The 15,949-nt window shown below is 42.0% G+C and overlaps 1 protein-coding gene across 1 annotated transcript in view; it reads left to right on the top strand.

The window, feature by feature from the left end:
* The first annotated feature begins 1,486 nt into the window (after nucleotides 1-1,486).
* NUP153 (nucleoporin 153) overlaps nucleotides 1,487-15,949 on the top strand; it is a 70,910-nt gene continuing 56,447 nt past the window's right edge. The window contains exons 1-2 of the mRNA NM_001205754.2: nucleotides 1,487-1,655; nucleotides 15,361-15,580. Of these exons, the coding sequence (NP_001192683.1) occupies nucleotides 1,542-1,655; nucleotides 15,361-15,580 (334 nt within the window). The 5' untranslated portion in view covers nucleotides 1,487-1,541. The remainder of the gene's footprint in view (nucleotides 1,656-15,360; nucleotides 15,581-15,949) is intronic.

Raw genomic sequence — 15,949 nt, forward strand, 5'->3', positions numbered from 1 at the left:
TTTGAACTCTTACAGAAGAGTTGAGTTATAGTCTTGGCTTTGTCTGCCCAGCTAAGGGTCCTCCAGTATGCCACCTGAATTCTTTGGACCCCTGTCTTGTCCATTGAATAAGGTCTACACCACCTGATCACCAATATCTTTTTAACGGTCAACTCTTAAAATATCTATACTTTGTGGATTCAGTGTTTGAGCCTAGCTCACTTACTCACTTTCCTAAATACGTCTTCTATTTGGGGCAAATATATGTACAGTTTTATTACTGCTAATATATCCTTTACCTCTCATGTGAGCTGACGGCTGTACGTAGTCATTGTACTCATATACTGCGTTTCCCATATACTAGGAAATATACTAAGTGCTCCACTTGGATGATCACAACAGTTCTATAAGGTGGATATTAAAGTTCCCATTTTATAGGGAGGAGGAAGGTTTTGACTTATCCAAGGTCAAACTAGAGTGGTGGAACCAGAATTCGCGTTCTTTGACAACAGCTCTTATGTAACAATGGAACGTTAATGACACTGTATGTTTTTCTAATTCTGCTTTAGGCTTAAAGATCATGAACATTGTTTTTTTCAACCAGTTTTTTTCTTTTTATAAGATAATGTTCACTCCTGTCTGATTTAACTATCTGCTCACTTTCTGTCCTCTTTACCAACCACGAGGAAGGAGAGTAAGAAGGTTACTGCTTCTGTGTTAAATGCGTCTTCTAAGTCTACGTTTATAGCCGAGCACAGGAAAAGGAACGGAACCCCCCTGGCTTTGTGCCTCTGCGGCAAACCGTGCCTCTCTCCTTCCGCGTCCATTCCGAGAATTCGCCTTCCCCCCGTTAACTACATTTCCCAGCGGCCCGCGCGGCCGAGAGCGCGGGCTCGACAGCCCTTCCTTCCTTCCTTCCTCCCTTTCTCGTCTATCAGCCGGTCGCAGCGTGATGACGCAGGCTCGCCGGGCGCTGACGAGTGACGGCGTTCTGGCTCGCGACCGCAGCGGCGGCCTTAGCAGCGGCAATAGACGCAACAGCGGCGACTGCAGGGACGACGGCGGCGACGACGACGACGGCGGCAGCGGCGGGGCGGGCGCTGTGCGCAAAGGGGAGGGGTAGGCGGGCGGCGCCGGCGGCTTCAACTGCGGCAGCTACACGGCTGGGGCGTGCGGAAGAAGAATCCCCATCAGCCGGCGGCCGAGTTAGGCCCGAGCAGCGCCGGGGGCCGCTCGCGTTGTCCTCTGTGGGGGGAATCTCCATAGAGACGGTGACACACACAGAGGCGGGGGTCCGCGGGAGCCTGCGGGACCGGAGAGCCAGCTCCTGGGCCTCTGTGGCCTCCCCCCCCTGCCCCCCCCACCTCGCTGCCGCCGGCGCGCGTTCTCTTCGCTTCTGCTCGCCGCCCCGCGGTTCCCGGTGGGCCTGGGCCCCCGCTGTGAGGGCAGCGCGGGCGGACTCTTGGGGGCTGGGGCCGGGCGAGGCAAGGCGGGGGGCGGGGGTCCTCTGAGGCCGCCTCTGCCTCTCCCGCCCCGGAGGGGGAAGCCGCAGAGGCTCCGCCATGGCCTCGGGAGCCGGAGGCAGAGGAGGGGGCGGCGGCGGCGGCAAGATCCGGACGCGGCGTTGCCACCAGGGCCCGATGAAGCCTTACCAGCAGGGGCGACCGCAGCACCAGGTAGGGGAGCCCCGGCGCCGTGTGTGAGGGGGGCCCTCGGGGCGGGGGGGTACTGGGCTGGCGGCGACGGGGTGAGCGGGGGGGGGCGGTCCTGGCGCCCCACGTGGAGCGTCCGGGAGGCCCCGGGCGAGGCGGCGGGAGCCGAGGCCGCCGGGGCGGCGACGGGAAGTGGGCTTGAGGACGGCCAGCCCTGCGGCGCACACGTGTGGCTCGGCCTCCTCTCTCCACCACCCCCCCCGCCCCGCACCCTGGCCCTCTCCGCCCCGGGGCTTTCCCCGGGCCGGAGCGCAGGGCGGGAACACAAGTCCGAGGCCCACGGTGGGCCCGTATTTCTGCCCTTTTTTTTTTTTTTTGGCGGGGATTACGAGCTTGGGGGGGGTGGGGCGGTAATTACTCATGTTCCTCAAGGGAAAAGGGAAAAAGCTGTGGCTGGGAGGGCCACCCCCTTCCCCCAACGCCTGCAGATTTCTGGTCACTCGCGTTTCAGCGCGTGCGGGGAGCGGGGCTGCCCCAAGGACTCTGATCCTCACCCCGCCAGGGTACCTACCTACCTGGGGCTTGGCGGGGGCGCTGTTACAGGGAAAGTGGAATAACTTCTTCTCCATCCTTTAAATTCTCCATCTCCCCGTGGCTCTCCCCGATCTAAGAGTCCTGGCTTATTTTTTTTCTTCAACCGGGATATCGTTAGTGGCACTGGGGCATTTTGAAAGTCCCTCTCCGCACTACGTCTTTTTTTCCGTCGCGAGACTTTTCCCTCCCCACTTTTGTCCAACCTTTTTCCCCCTCCTCCCCACACAACACCCGCGCGTTTTATTTTGGAGACTAGAATTGGCCATTATGCACAGTTGACCGGGACTCCAGTTCTGATCTCATGCACAAAATATTTTAATATTGCAGTGGGTATTCTAGAAGTTTAGGTACTTTCGACACTACAGGAATGTTGGTGGTCTTGAAATTTAACCACCTTGTGCACTTGTGGGTGTTTGAAATTATAAAAATATGAGTTTATCCTCAGACATTTGATTCTGAGAAAGTTAAGTATCTTTAAGTATCTTTAAGTTAAGTATCTTAAATTAAGTTTTGCTTGTTTGTTACGGGGGATTGAGTGGGAAAATGTTGAAAACCTTCTAATAAAAGTCACTTATAAAACTTTTCACTGATAGTGAGGTAGGAAGTAAGTGTGGGCCTTAAACCTATAAAAAAGAGTATAGCAAAAGGGTCTGGTAACTTGTTGCATACTGTTAAAGGTAGACTTTTAGATTGCTTTATTCGGATGATAATAAATATTTAACAGTTAAACATGTTTGGTGCTGTTGTTAAATTGTATCATTAAAAACAGAATTTTAAAAGTAAAGATTTGGGAGAAGTTTCCTAATAGTGAAATTTGTAGTTTATAATGTTAGGTAGCTCTCTACTAATGGTTACAAGTCTTGACATTACTATCACCTCCCACCAGTGTTCCCCCAGATAGGCTTGGTTTTCAAATTTTCTTTGTGAGGAGCAAGATTAGAATTCAGGTCACAAGCCTGGCCCTTTAACCTAATCCTTTTGTTGGGAGGAAGTTTGACACATGTGCTTTCTGGTTTTTCTGAAAAAATAAATGTCTGAGTGCTTTCCTTAGGAGAAAGTTACTACATAAAAAATGAAATGTAAATACAGATCATTGGATGGTCTGGACAGAGTTTAGAAAGAAGCTCCTATATTCTAGGTGGCAAAAGCCAAAGTCACACCTTATTTTTAAATATACTTGGATAAAAACTTAATTTGAGGGAGATGATGCCTTAACAGCATAACACTTGTGATCCAAATTGTCTTAGAGCTGATATGATTTCAGACTGTGCAGTTTTATTTTAAAGTTTGGTAATTTATCATTTCCCCCTGTCTAAAGTATTCAGCTTATTGCCACAGCCATTTAATTGAAAAAGTACATTTGTAGCTATTGAATTGAGATTAAAGGTGGGAGTTTCTTAATCTACTCTGTAGGTATTATTAGTATTGGCTAATATGGTTGGATAGCATGACTCACGGACTCAATGGACTTGAGTTTGAGCAAACTCCGGGAGGTAGTGAAGAGCAGGGGAGCCTGGCGTGCTGCAGTCCATGGGGTTGCAGAATTGGACACGACTTGCCACTGAACAACAACAGTTAGTATTGGCAGTTACTACCAAAGAAAAGTATCCAGGCATATACAAAAGAAGATTTAATTTGAGGATTTTTTAAAATCTTAAGGATGTTCTTTAGTCCTTATCAAAACTTCTGTGAACTTGTAGACCACCTGCTTGCTGTCAGCTATCCTAGGCTGTCACCTCTGTGTTTAGCAGCAGCTGCTGAGTCATCATGAATAGCATGGAGCTTCATGACATGGCATGTTTTATACTGATGTATTTTGATTAAACGTCCACTGGTTTCTGGGCAAAAACAAAGTTTTTTGGTTGTGCAGCTGAGGACTGAAAGAATGAGAGATCTGGCTCAGTTAGTGGGTCTTTGCCATTGCTTGTCAGGATAACTGGCTTGTGTAGTCACGCAGTACCTGTGACTTTCGCATGTGTTCCACTGACTTGCAATTTCCTGTTTTGACTTCTGGTTTAGCTCTGCTGAGGTATATCTAAAGTTTACATTTTTTCCTTTTAACTTCTGATCTTTAAAATGGCATCTTGCTTGAAGTTGTGGAGAGAAAAATTCATTGTCAGTTAACTAACTGAAGGGTGGTAACTTAAGCGAATGTGAAAAACAGCACTGAATGATTAAGTTGATCATTTTCACCTGCTTTCTTCCCTAGCCCTTAACTCTTAGCCCAGATGCATTTAGGAAATGGTATCATTCTTCTAGTGGGAGTGAACAGGTCCCTAAAGAGTATGTGGTTAGGTCTTGTTGCCTGTTCAGTCTCCTTTCCCATTTCCTTTTTATGCAGATTGTCAGGTCCAGAAAGTGAGCTCTGGAGAGGTCAAGCTGCTTTTCTTAATAGCCGCCACAAAAAGCTTGAGCCCATGGGCAAATCAGAACCTTGCCTTTTGAAGAATCTACTGCCACCTCCTGGTGAGAGGGGAACTACTTATTTTTGCCCTTGTTTGGGGGATGTGCTTCAGAGGTTTTGTCTTCTGGCTTGGAGCTAAGGGAATCCACTCATTTTATCTTCCTAGAGGCAGTTTGTCCTTCAAGTCAGTTTCTGCATTTAGCTATTTTTTTGGAGGGAGGTGAAAGCTCCTTTATGTATTCAGTAGCTTAGATCAGGAGTCTATAAAGTTCTTCTGTAAAGGGCCAGATAGTAAATATTTTAGGTTTTGTTCCTGCGTGTTCTTTGTTTTATAACTCTAAAAAATGTGAAAATTGTTCTTAGCTTGAGGCCTGTATGAACACAGGCTGAGGACTGAGTCTGGGCCACAGACTATGGTTTGCCTGGCACTGGTTTATAAGATTGTGTGGTTTTTGCTGTTTCGGTAGCTTCTGTGTGATATTTTGTCCTGCTTGGTATTGGATAGCTGAAGAGCATTCTCAGTTTTGAGAAGGAGGGATATTGAAAGATTGAATACATAACTCATCCCAGAAATCCCTGAGTTGTTTTTTACTTTTATCTTTATTTGCTGTATCCTAGATGTTTAATTAATATTGTCAGCAAAAACAAATGGACATAGTTGTTAGAAAAAAGTGCTGTAATCCACTCAGAGCATCTGGGTTTGAATCCTTGTTCTGCCAGGACTTGGAAAGTTCTCTCTGCTTAATTTACTCATCTGTAAAGTGGAAATCTGTTGTGAGGGGTTGAGTTAGATAATGTAAGTAAAGCTCTTAGAACTGGGCCTGCATATATAGTAAGGACTCATTGGAAACTGTTGTGGTTAAATAGAACCTTTTGATTTAAATGTTTAGTCTCTGATTAGTAGAGGTATCTTTCTTTTATATACCCAAATTCAATCTTTTATAGGCTTGTATTGGATTTTACGACTTGTTTTCTGAGTGATGAGGTCAAACCTTTAAACAGCCGTAAACTGTTTAAAAATATATTGTTTTTAACATTTTCCTCTTAGATGCCAGTCATTTAAGTGTATAGGAAAATAAATCCACATACTGTTTAATGCATAGTAGAAAATTTTGTTTGCGACGAGAAACCCTTGTGAAATAGTTTTATCAATTTACTCACCAATTTTTCTTATGACAAAAAAAGTCCAGATGTCTCTCTTTCCTGGAAAGCCCTTTGAGGCAATTACCTATCAGTTTGAAATAAAATGGTCTGATGTCACTAATTAAAACCATTTCATTAGGCACACAATATTACTGGAAAGATGTAATGTTAATGACCTTGTATTTTCAAAAACGTTTTACTTGTAGCTACTTAGCTTATGGTCATGGTTGTAATATATTTTTGAACGATTCTTCTGTGTTGGGAAGCCCAGTTGAAAAGTCTTGCCACCAGATACAATTTACGGTATTCACTGTTTGAAACAGGGTGATAGAATGCTGCTTCTGTCTAAATATATTTCAGTTTCCCTGCCCATTTGCTTGTGGCTTAATACACTTTTACATCCAGTTTCCAAACAGATTGTGAAAGGAAAGCGACAGTATCTTTTTGGGGTAACTTACGGTGGGTTAAATTGCCTTAGGCTTTTATTGGGTCTCGTGTTGCTAGTTTGGAAGGTCTTGTAGGGAATCCTTTTCTTGCCCTTGTTAGATCACTGTTAATTATCTATTAATTCTACTTCTGTAATATGAATCTCTAAAAATAAGAAACTAAGCCAGGTCATGTTTCTCCTACCTGAATTAGTGTTAAAGAGCCTTAAAGGAGGTTGAAAATTGTGGCCAGTTATAGTTTAAAATTTTTTTTTGGTTAGAATAACTTGTATGCTCATGTTTTCTGACTTAATCTCTTGACACCTGATGCAAAGAGCTGACTCATTGGAAAAGACCCTGATGCTGGGAAAGATTGAGAGGAGGAGGAGAAGGGGATGACAGAGGATGAGATGGTTGGATGGCATGATCGACTCGATGGACATGGGTTTGGGTGGACTCTGGGAGTTGGTGATGGACAGGGAGGCCTGGTGTGCTGCGGTTCATGGGGTCGGAAAGAGTCGGACACGACTGAGCAACTGAACTGAACTTGACGTTGAAAAGAAAAATGAAACGTATAAAGAATGGATGGAAATCATTTACGTGGCCGGAAAGATTTAGACTTGTTGGATAGGGAAAGCTTAACTGTAGGTTGTAAAATGTGACAACAGCTTGGGTTAAATTCAGATTATTGGAATCAGATTCAATATTACTGCATTAGAATTTGAGTACTTTCTAATAGATACATTTTTGAAGTAAGTAATGTAAGAATGGATGTATTAAAAACTGGAAATAACGGAAAGACTTAGAGTAGCATCTAGGTTTTTACTATTTAGTGTTAAAGATATTTTATAATTAGATATTCAAGTCTCACATGAAGTCTTTGGTTCTTAGCCCTTGTTCTTCACTTGGGGTGGATGGAGCAAGGGGAAAACTGATTAGGGAGTCTGTTTGAAATGAGACTTCCAAAAAGAGTGGAAAGGGAAGACTAGGGACATGGGAGCTGAGGGAGTACGGAGAGAGTTCACAGACCCCTGGAAGAAAACTAAGGGTCATTGACAAACTTCAACAAAATCTAGCCCAAAGAGCAGATAAAAATCAAAACAACAGTGTTTTCTGGGAGAATAGGGCCCCAGAACCTTCAAACTGAAGATTATGTTTAATATTTATAGTGAGAGACCCAGTAAAGTTTATGTGAGAAGAGATTTTATAATCTGAATTCTACTGTTTAATAGAGGATAATGTGAAGAAAAGAGTTGAATAGAACTGAGATCAAAAAAACTAGTAGGAACAGAGGACATGTAAGAAGAAGGAAGTCTATGAGTGCTGATATGGAGAGTGTCCCTGCTTATTCTGAGATTGCAAATTGATGAGAAGATACATAGGCAAAGAATTTCTCTTTCAGTACAAAGGAGTTCTGCGTTTGGATTGTAGAAGAGCCTTGGGCCCTACCTCAGCCTTCTTTCATTAACCCTTGAACTCAGGTTCAATGTAATTCGAAAAGCTAATGTAGTCACAGTACCTTACAAATTGAATGTACTTAATATAAGGGTATAGTATTGAATTGAATTTAACTTCTGGCCCCCAAATTGAGTACTTGTTCTAAATCTCAGTGGCATCTTGATAAGGTTTTTGTTGTGGTTTGTTTTTGCCAAATGAAGAATCCTTAGTTCTTGGGGGAGAAACCCAATCGTTGTAACCTGTCTCGGTTTAAAGTTTTGCTCCTATAATCCTTGAATTCAGCTTCATTACTTAGGATCATCTAGTGTAGACTTTGCTTTGGGGCTACAAGAAGTATTTTTAAGATTTTAATACTCTGTTTTGTTGCTTTTTCTAAGCCATTCATTAATTTTTTTCTTTGACTTTTCTTTTCATTTAGTTGGCTTTGTGTTATTTATCATTCCAGAGGATGGTTTGATTTTCCCATGCTCTTGGATAGTTTCACAAATTGTTTTTTGGAGGAAGGGCTATTAGCGTGGCAACGAAAATATTTAAACTGAAACTGTTACACCAAGCAAATGTATTATTTATTTTTTGAATTCTAGGATTACTGATGTTTTTTTTTTTTTTTTGAAACTTGCCACAGCATATCACATGTGGGAATAAGAAGTTGGTTGAGTATTGCATCCGTAGATAAACTAAAATCATGCAGCAGCTAATCTGCACTGTACAGACCTGTTGCTGCCTTCACAGAGCTGATCTTCTAGCGGAGATGAGAGATTTGTCATTACCATCCCACTTGACAGCTCACCTCCACTTGGGAAGTACAGGGCACTGTTGGTGCATGTGAGTGAGTGATGGTCCTAGATTTGGAGGATCAGAGAAGCTTTTCTTTAGGAAAACTACATCACGTTATAATGAAGCCTCTGAAAGTGGAGAGAAAGCTACTCTGGTAAAGTTGGGCTTGAGTATTCACTGCTTATCAGACCTTTACTCCATGTACTTCTGTTTCCCCCTCAAGGTTAGGTTGTTTGTATTTAATATACAAGACGGGGAATTCCCTGGCTGTCCAGTGATTAGGATTCTGAGCTTTCACTGAAGAGGTTATGGATTTGGTCCCTGGTCAGGGAACTAAGAACCCAGGCTGCATGGCCAAAAAAAGAGAGAGAGAATGTATCACAAAACGTTCTTTCTCCTGGGTCCATACCGGAAGCTGATTTACCCCATTCCTGGAAAGACCTGAAACGTCTTATCTAAATAACTCTTGAAAATGTTATTGAAATAATAACCTTTATCTCAATACGAAGGCCCTTATTTGGTAATACAATCAAAGAAACCTTTGGTAAGAAAATGATTTTTCCCTTTTTCTAGCTCTTCTTTTTTTTCCTGACTCCTATTAGTGACTGAAATTCATAAAAATTGCCAGCCAAGAAAGTGCTTCTCCAAATTTGAACGGTAGATAGGGTTTCTTACTCTTTGCCTTGTTCTCTGCGTGATCAGGAGATTTCTTTTCCCTAGCAGTTCTTTAGGGCTTCCTTGGTGGCTCAGACAGTGAAGAATCCCCCAGCAATGCAGGAGCTGTTCTTTAAACTTCTAGTATCTGGTAGTCAATTATTTACTATAAATAAATGTGTTAAGTCTTTCAGTTCAGTTCAGTCGCTCAGTTGTGTCCGACTCTGCGACCCCATGGACTGCAGCATGCCAGACCTCCCTGTCCATCACCAGCTCCCGGAGCTTGTTCAGACTCATGTCCGTTGAGTCGGTGATGCCATCCGACCATTTCATCTTCTGTCATCCCCTTCTGCCTTCAGTCTTTCCCAGCATCAGGGTCTTTAACAGTGTGTCAGTTTTTCTCATCAGTTGGCCAAAGTGTTGAAGCTTCAGCATCAGTCCTTCCAATGAATATTCAGGACTGATCTCCTTTAGGATGGACTGGTTTGCTCTCTTTGCAGTCCAAGGGACTCTCAAGAGTCTTCTCCAACACCATAGTTCAAAAGCATCAGTTCTTCAGCATTCAGCCTTCTTTATGGTCCAGCTCTCACATCTGTACGTGACTACTGGAAAAATCATAGTTTCGACTAGATGGACCTTTGTTGGCAAAGTACTGTCTCTGCTTTTTAATATGATGTCTAGATTGATCATAGCTTTTCTTTCAAGGAGCAGGCGTCTTTTGCTTTTATGGCTGCAGTCACCACCTGCAGTGATTTTGGAGCCCCAAAAAGTAAAGTCTCTCACTGTTTCCATTGTTTCCGCATCTGTTTGCCATGAAGTTATGGGACCAGATGCTGTGATCTTAGTTTTTTTAATGTTGAGTTTTAAGCCAGCTTTTTCACTCTCCTCTTTCAATTTCATCAAGAAGCTCTTCAGTTCCTCTTTGCTTTCTGCTATAAGGGTGGTGTCACCTGCATATCTGAGGTTATTGATACTTCTGCCAGCAATCTTGATTCCACCTTGTGCTTCATCCAGCCTGGCATTTCTCATGATGAACTCTGCATATAAGTTAAATAAGTAGGGTGACAGTATACAGCTTTGACATAGTCCTTTTCCGATTTGGAACTAGTCTGTTGTTCCATCTCTGGTTCTAACTGTTTGTTGGTTCTTGACCTGCTTACAGATTTCTCAGGAGGCAACTAAGGTGGTCTGGTATTCCCACCTCTTTAAGAATTTTCTGCAGTTTGTCATGATCCACACAGTCAAAGGCTTTGGCGTAGTCAATAAAGCAGAAGTTGTCTTTAATTGGGAATAAAATAGATTGAGAAGTATGCTTTTTTATGTTTTACTTCTCTCCTATGTTTAATTTTTCAGAATTCATACTATAAAGTAGATAGTTTTGAAAATTGATGCAAGTGGCATGGCATTTGAGATAATGTCAGAAATAGTTAATTTTGTTGTTAAGCTTATTTTCACGGTTATGTTTATCATGGCCTTAGCTAGGAAACCTGCAATTGAATTTTTAGATGATTTTAGTACAGTGTTCTTCAAACTTTAATTTGCATAAGAATCACCTCAAGAGCCTGTTAAAACAGATTTCCATTTCTAACATGATCTTAGGTGACACCAAGGCTGCTGGTCTGAAGACTTACAGTCTGAGGACCACTGTTTTAGGTTTTGGAACAAAAGGTTTGCACATGGATTCTCTCTCTCTCTCACATGTGCATGCACACACACACCAAATGATCAAAGGGGAATTTTGAAGGATTTAAGTAGTTATTTCAAGTCTATTAGATTAAACATTTATTAACAAAGTTACTGGAAGCTTGGACAGCATGTGCCAAGGACACTTCTACATTTGAGTCTTTGCACTTTTTGCTTCCTCAGTCTATAATACTTCTCTACTAGAAATGTGCAAGGCGCCTTCCTCACGTTTTATCAGGTCTTTGCCTGTATAAAACAGCTGCCCCGTTTTGCTTTCCTGCTTTGTTGTTGTCCATAGCACCAAATCACCATATTGTGTGTGTTACACGTTACACATTTTGTCTCCCTAACTTAGAATCTAAGTTCCAAGAGGGCAGGAACTTGTTCCCTGCTTTATCCCGTGTTCTTGCCTGACATGTAGTGTATGATCAATAAGTATTGATTAAATTAATTGAATGACGTAAAACAATGTTCGCTTTTACCTCTGTGAGTTAGATAAGATTTTAAAATATTCATCAGGATAAGCCTCTTTCCTGGTCCATTTATGTACTGTCTTATAGAGATAAAAGTTTGATGTAACTTTTGGGTAATAAGTGCTTCCTGGGGAATTCCCTGGTGGCCTACTGGTTAAGACTTGGTGCTTTCACTGCTGGTGCTCCAGGTTTGATCCCTGGTCTGGGAACTAAGGGCTTCCCTTGTGGTTCAGTAAAACCTCTGCCTGCCATGTGGGAGACCTGGGTTCGATCCCTGGGTTGGGAAGATTCCCCTGGAGAAGGGAAAGGCTACCCGTTCCAGTATTCTGGCTTGGAGAATTCCACAGACTGTATAGTCCATGGGGTCACAAATAGTTGGATAGGACTGAGCGACTTTGACTTTCACTGGGAACTGAGATACCAACACACGGCCAAAAAAATGTGTTTTCCCCGAATGTAGCACATGTATTGTTGCTAAAGAAGATGAATCCAATGACCGGGCTGACTTTAATTTTCATATTAATTAGAAAACAAATTTAACAAAAGTACACTGCTCTATCAGTTAAGGACCCAGCAAGAAACAGTTAATTCCAGCTGAAATTTCTTTTAAGAGTCTGCTCAGAGATAAATGCTGGTGGTTAAAGGAATACATAGAGGCTAGCAGGATGCTCAGAGACTAGCAGTAGTGGGAAGCTGCCGCCACCACTAGGACTAGACAAATAAAGGGAAGAAACTGTGTAACTGGAGTGGAGCTAAGGCTGGCTGGCTGGAGCTGTAGTTTTAAAGATAGAGTGTTTGAGCAGAGAGAGCCCAGGAAGAGAGACTTCACTTTCCTTCCTCCTCTGATAGCTAATGACCTCCAGAGTCTCTCATGAGCCACTTTGTTGAGACAGTCATCGAAGATGGTGTCAGGGAAGTGCAAGTGAGGACTGGTACAGAATCAAATCTGTGATTTGGTAGATTTTATTGTGTAGAAAGAGCTGTTTATTAAGAGAAATACACTTCCTGGTGGCTTTCCTAGGGGCTCAGAGAGTAAAGAATCTGCCTTCAATGCTGGAGACCTGGGTTCGATCCCTGGGTTGGGAAGATCCCCTGGAGAAGGAAATGGCAACCTACTCCAGTATTCTTCGCTGGAGAATTCCATGGACAGAGGAGCCTGGCGGGCTACAGTCCATGGGGTCGCAAAGAGTTGGACGTGACTGAGCGACTGACACACACACACACAGATAGAAAACCGTTAAGTAACAGTACAGGTAAAAATCATGGCTAAAGTTGGGAAATGCTCAGGAAATAGTTATGTAAGCCACATTGTATTCAGCACTGTCTCCTCTAAGCTTTGTTTTTCTGATTGGTTACATAGTATTTTGATATATTTTAATTAGTGTCTGACTAGTGCTCCACATATACATGTTCCAGGTAACTGAATATTAAGATTTAAGTATACATAATTTTATTCACCTCTTGTAGAGATAATTGTATTGTGATTTCCTGAAATGTATTTAATTTCCTAATCTCTTTAACTAGATTGGTGGTTCTCAAAAATATAGCGTACACCAGAATCACTTGTGAGGGTCTGTTAAAACAGGTGAGTCCTACCTCCTGGATTTAGTCGGGCTGGAATGCGGCCTGAGAAGATGCTGATATAAACGGTGAAGGGACCACATCTTGGTAACCATGAGAATTAGGGTTTACTGAGCTTACTGTAACTTTTCTTGATTTTCTTGATGACTTAGGATCATTTACCCTGTAGAGGGGTATTGAAGCATGGGGAATATTTCCTTCCGATAGTGTTTCCAGGTCAGTTTTGGCATCCTTATTTCGTTATTTCTGTCAAGCACATCGTGCTTTCTTTCATCGTGCTGCTAGTATTTCCTCTCTCTCTCACTGTAATCTTACACTAAGCTGCTCTGCGCTGTGGTTAAATAAATTGGTTCATTTTAGTTTAAGAAAGAGGGTCTGCAAACAAAATTCATGAGTTTCAGTTACATCTATTTTGACTGTTAAATTTTTACTGGTTTATTCTCAACAATACCTACGCATGTGTGCGTGTTAAGTCGCTTCATTTGTGTCCTACTCTTTGTGACTCTATGGACTGTATAGCCCTCTGTGAGATTCTCCAGGCAAAAATACTGGAGTGGATTGCCATGCCCCCCTCCAGGGGATCTTCCCAACCCAGGGATCGAACCTGCCTCTCTTAACATCTCTTGTATTGGCAGGCGGGTTCCCTAATGCTGCCACATAAGTGACCTTTGGTTAAAGATGGTGTTAATTTAATTTGTGATGTACTTGCCTCCTTAGGTGAATAGAGATCACAGGAATCTCTTAACTACTTTTAGTAGCTAAATACCTTAGAGGAAGTCTACGCAAGACTTACTTTACATACTATACAAACTTTTCCTGCAGTGCTTCGTATCAGGTATGCCTTTTGGGTGCTTGCCTGGTGGTCCAGTGGCTAAAGCCTCCGTGTTGCCAGTGCAGGGGCTCAGCTCAGTCCCTGGGTGGTAACTAGACCCTGCAGCCACAGCTAAGGCCCAGTGCCGCCAAACAGTCAGCAGACACGTATGTTTTAAAGTATGCCTTTCTGAAAATTTACATCTTGAAAGCACTTTCAAGTATTTTGGAATATGGGGGAGTAATTAAATACTTAAATATAAATAGCAAGGTAATAAACGTGTGTTTTTATAAATACTGAATCTTGGAGTAGGTATAGAATCTTTGCCAGAAAAGCCAGTACTTTGTAACACTAGCATAGAGAAGGGGAGCAGTGAATTTGTGTTTTTCAATAGTATTCCATGGCTGTAGGTTTCATGTGTTGCTAGAGAGTTTACAGATCTGTTCAAAATGTCTCTTTGGAGCAAAAATAATTGCTTATTTCCTAGTCGTTACCTACACCTTTTCGGATAATCAGAAGATACTGTCCAAGTGCCTATATCAGAGGTATCTTCCATCTTTTCTATTGACAGGATTTTTCAAGTCCTCCTTGTCTTGGGTTTGCTTTCAAGCTTTATGTATACTACCTTAACTTTATTGGTTTTTTGTGCCTGCTGATTCATTTTTCCCCTTCTGTGACTTTCTGATCCTATTCTGTGAAAAAAACCGTTGCCTGAAACTGGCTACCTCACCCCAGGTTGTTTCTGCCAGCCTTTTTTCTCATTACTAATGACATTATCAGTGTATGTTTCTGTTAATACTTAGTAAATTGTGAAGTGCTTTCACATTATTTCATTTGATCTTCTTTATAATTCCTATCAAGTAATAGTAGGAAAGGGTGTTATTCTTATTTTACCCAGAGTAAATCAGAGTACAGCCTACTGACCCCAAAGTGCATGCTAGATATTCTGCAGCAGTTGTGTTTGTACCTTGGGCACATTACTTCGTTATTCCTCTTCATTCATCAAGTGGCACTGTTAAAAGCAGTTTTATAAAATTGTTGTGAGGATTAAATTGAATAATGTGTATAAACTGCTGAGAACAGCGTCTGCCGCATAGCAAAGCTATAGTGAACATTAATAATGCTGATAGTTTTTGTACCATAGCTTTTTCTCCCTTTAAAAGTTACTGTAATAAAATTCTTGGTTTTTAGGCAACATTTAATATAACAAAATTTTACCATCAATGAAAGTCTTAGATTTTTTTATGTTGCATTTGTTGTCTTACTGCCTTTTTATTCATCTAAATTTTTGTTGTTAAAGAGTGTACAGTGAAATATTTGCTTGAGGGAGCTGTTGAAGGTATTTATATTGCTTTAATATGCTGGGATCAAGATGGCTACCTTTTGTCTGGGATTATAGCATTTTAGTGCATATCTTACTACTAAATCTAAAATGTATATTGTTTAGTTGAAAGCCTGTTGGGGTTTTTTAACGATTAGAGTCATGTGGCCATTTGGGGCAGTTACTGGCTCGTGGATACATGCGTGTAGAAGAAAGAAAAAAGTAGGAATTTCGTAAAGTCTATAGAATTTGTAAAATGCATTATGTCAGTGTTAACTCAAGTAACTAAATTTAGGAAACTTTGTTGGAAATAGTTATATTTTGCTCGGTATGGCTTTCTGTACATAGGTACTTATTTTAAAAGATAAATTTCTAAACTGCCTTCCATGTTTTCCTCTTCAACAGGGCATTCTTAGCAGGGTTACAGAATCTGTTAAGAATATTGTGCCTGGATGGCTACAGAGATATTTCAGCAAGAACGAAGATGTATGTAGCTGCTCAACAGACACAAGAGAGGTGCCACAGTGGCCAGAAAATAGGGAAGATGACCATATATACTCTGATGAGAGCGCGAACATTCATGACGGGAGAATCACTCCTGAGCCAACAGGCAGTAATACAGAAGGTAAATAGAATGTGGATATTTTGTTTTGAATGATAGGTTTTCATGCCTTAATCTAAAATATTTTTATATTGCCTAGCTGTGGTAAATCTAATTGTGTAGTATAGAAACCATGTTGGAGAAGGGTGATGATCACCTTCAAATTGGTATCTTTTTAATTTAGCAGCTTTTTGTTTATTAAGGGAGGTTGAAATACTGTATCAGTTGAGCGCCAGCTCTGCTGTTAGACACTGGGTTTGAATTTTCACACCACCAATTGTTAGTCGTGTGATTTTGGTCAAGATAATCTGCTCTCCTCTGTATGCTCATAAGTGGTTTTGAAGAGAGTGAATGTGAATGGGTCCTGAGACTGAGGGAGCAGTGTGGTAAGGC

Source organism: Bos taurus, chromosome 23 (assembly GCF_002263795.3).
Source record: "Bos taurus isolate L1 Dominette 01449 registration number 42190680 breed Hereford chromosome 23, ARS-UCD2.0, whole genome shotgun sequence".
NCBI classification, from domain to species: domain Eukaryota; kingdom Metazoa; phylum Chordata; class Mammalia; order Artiodactyla; family Bovidae; genus Bos; species Bos taurus.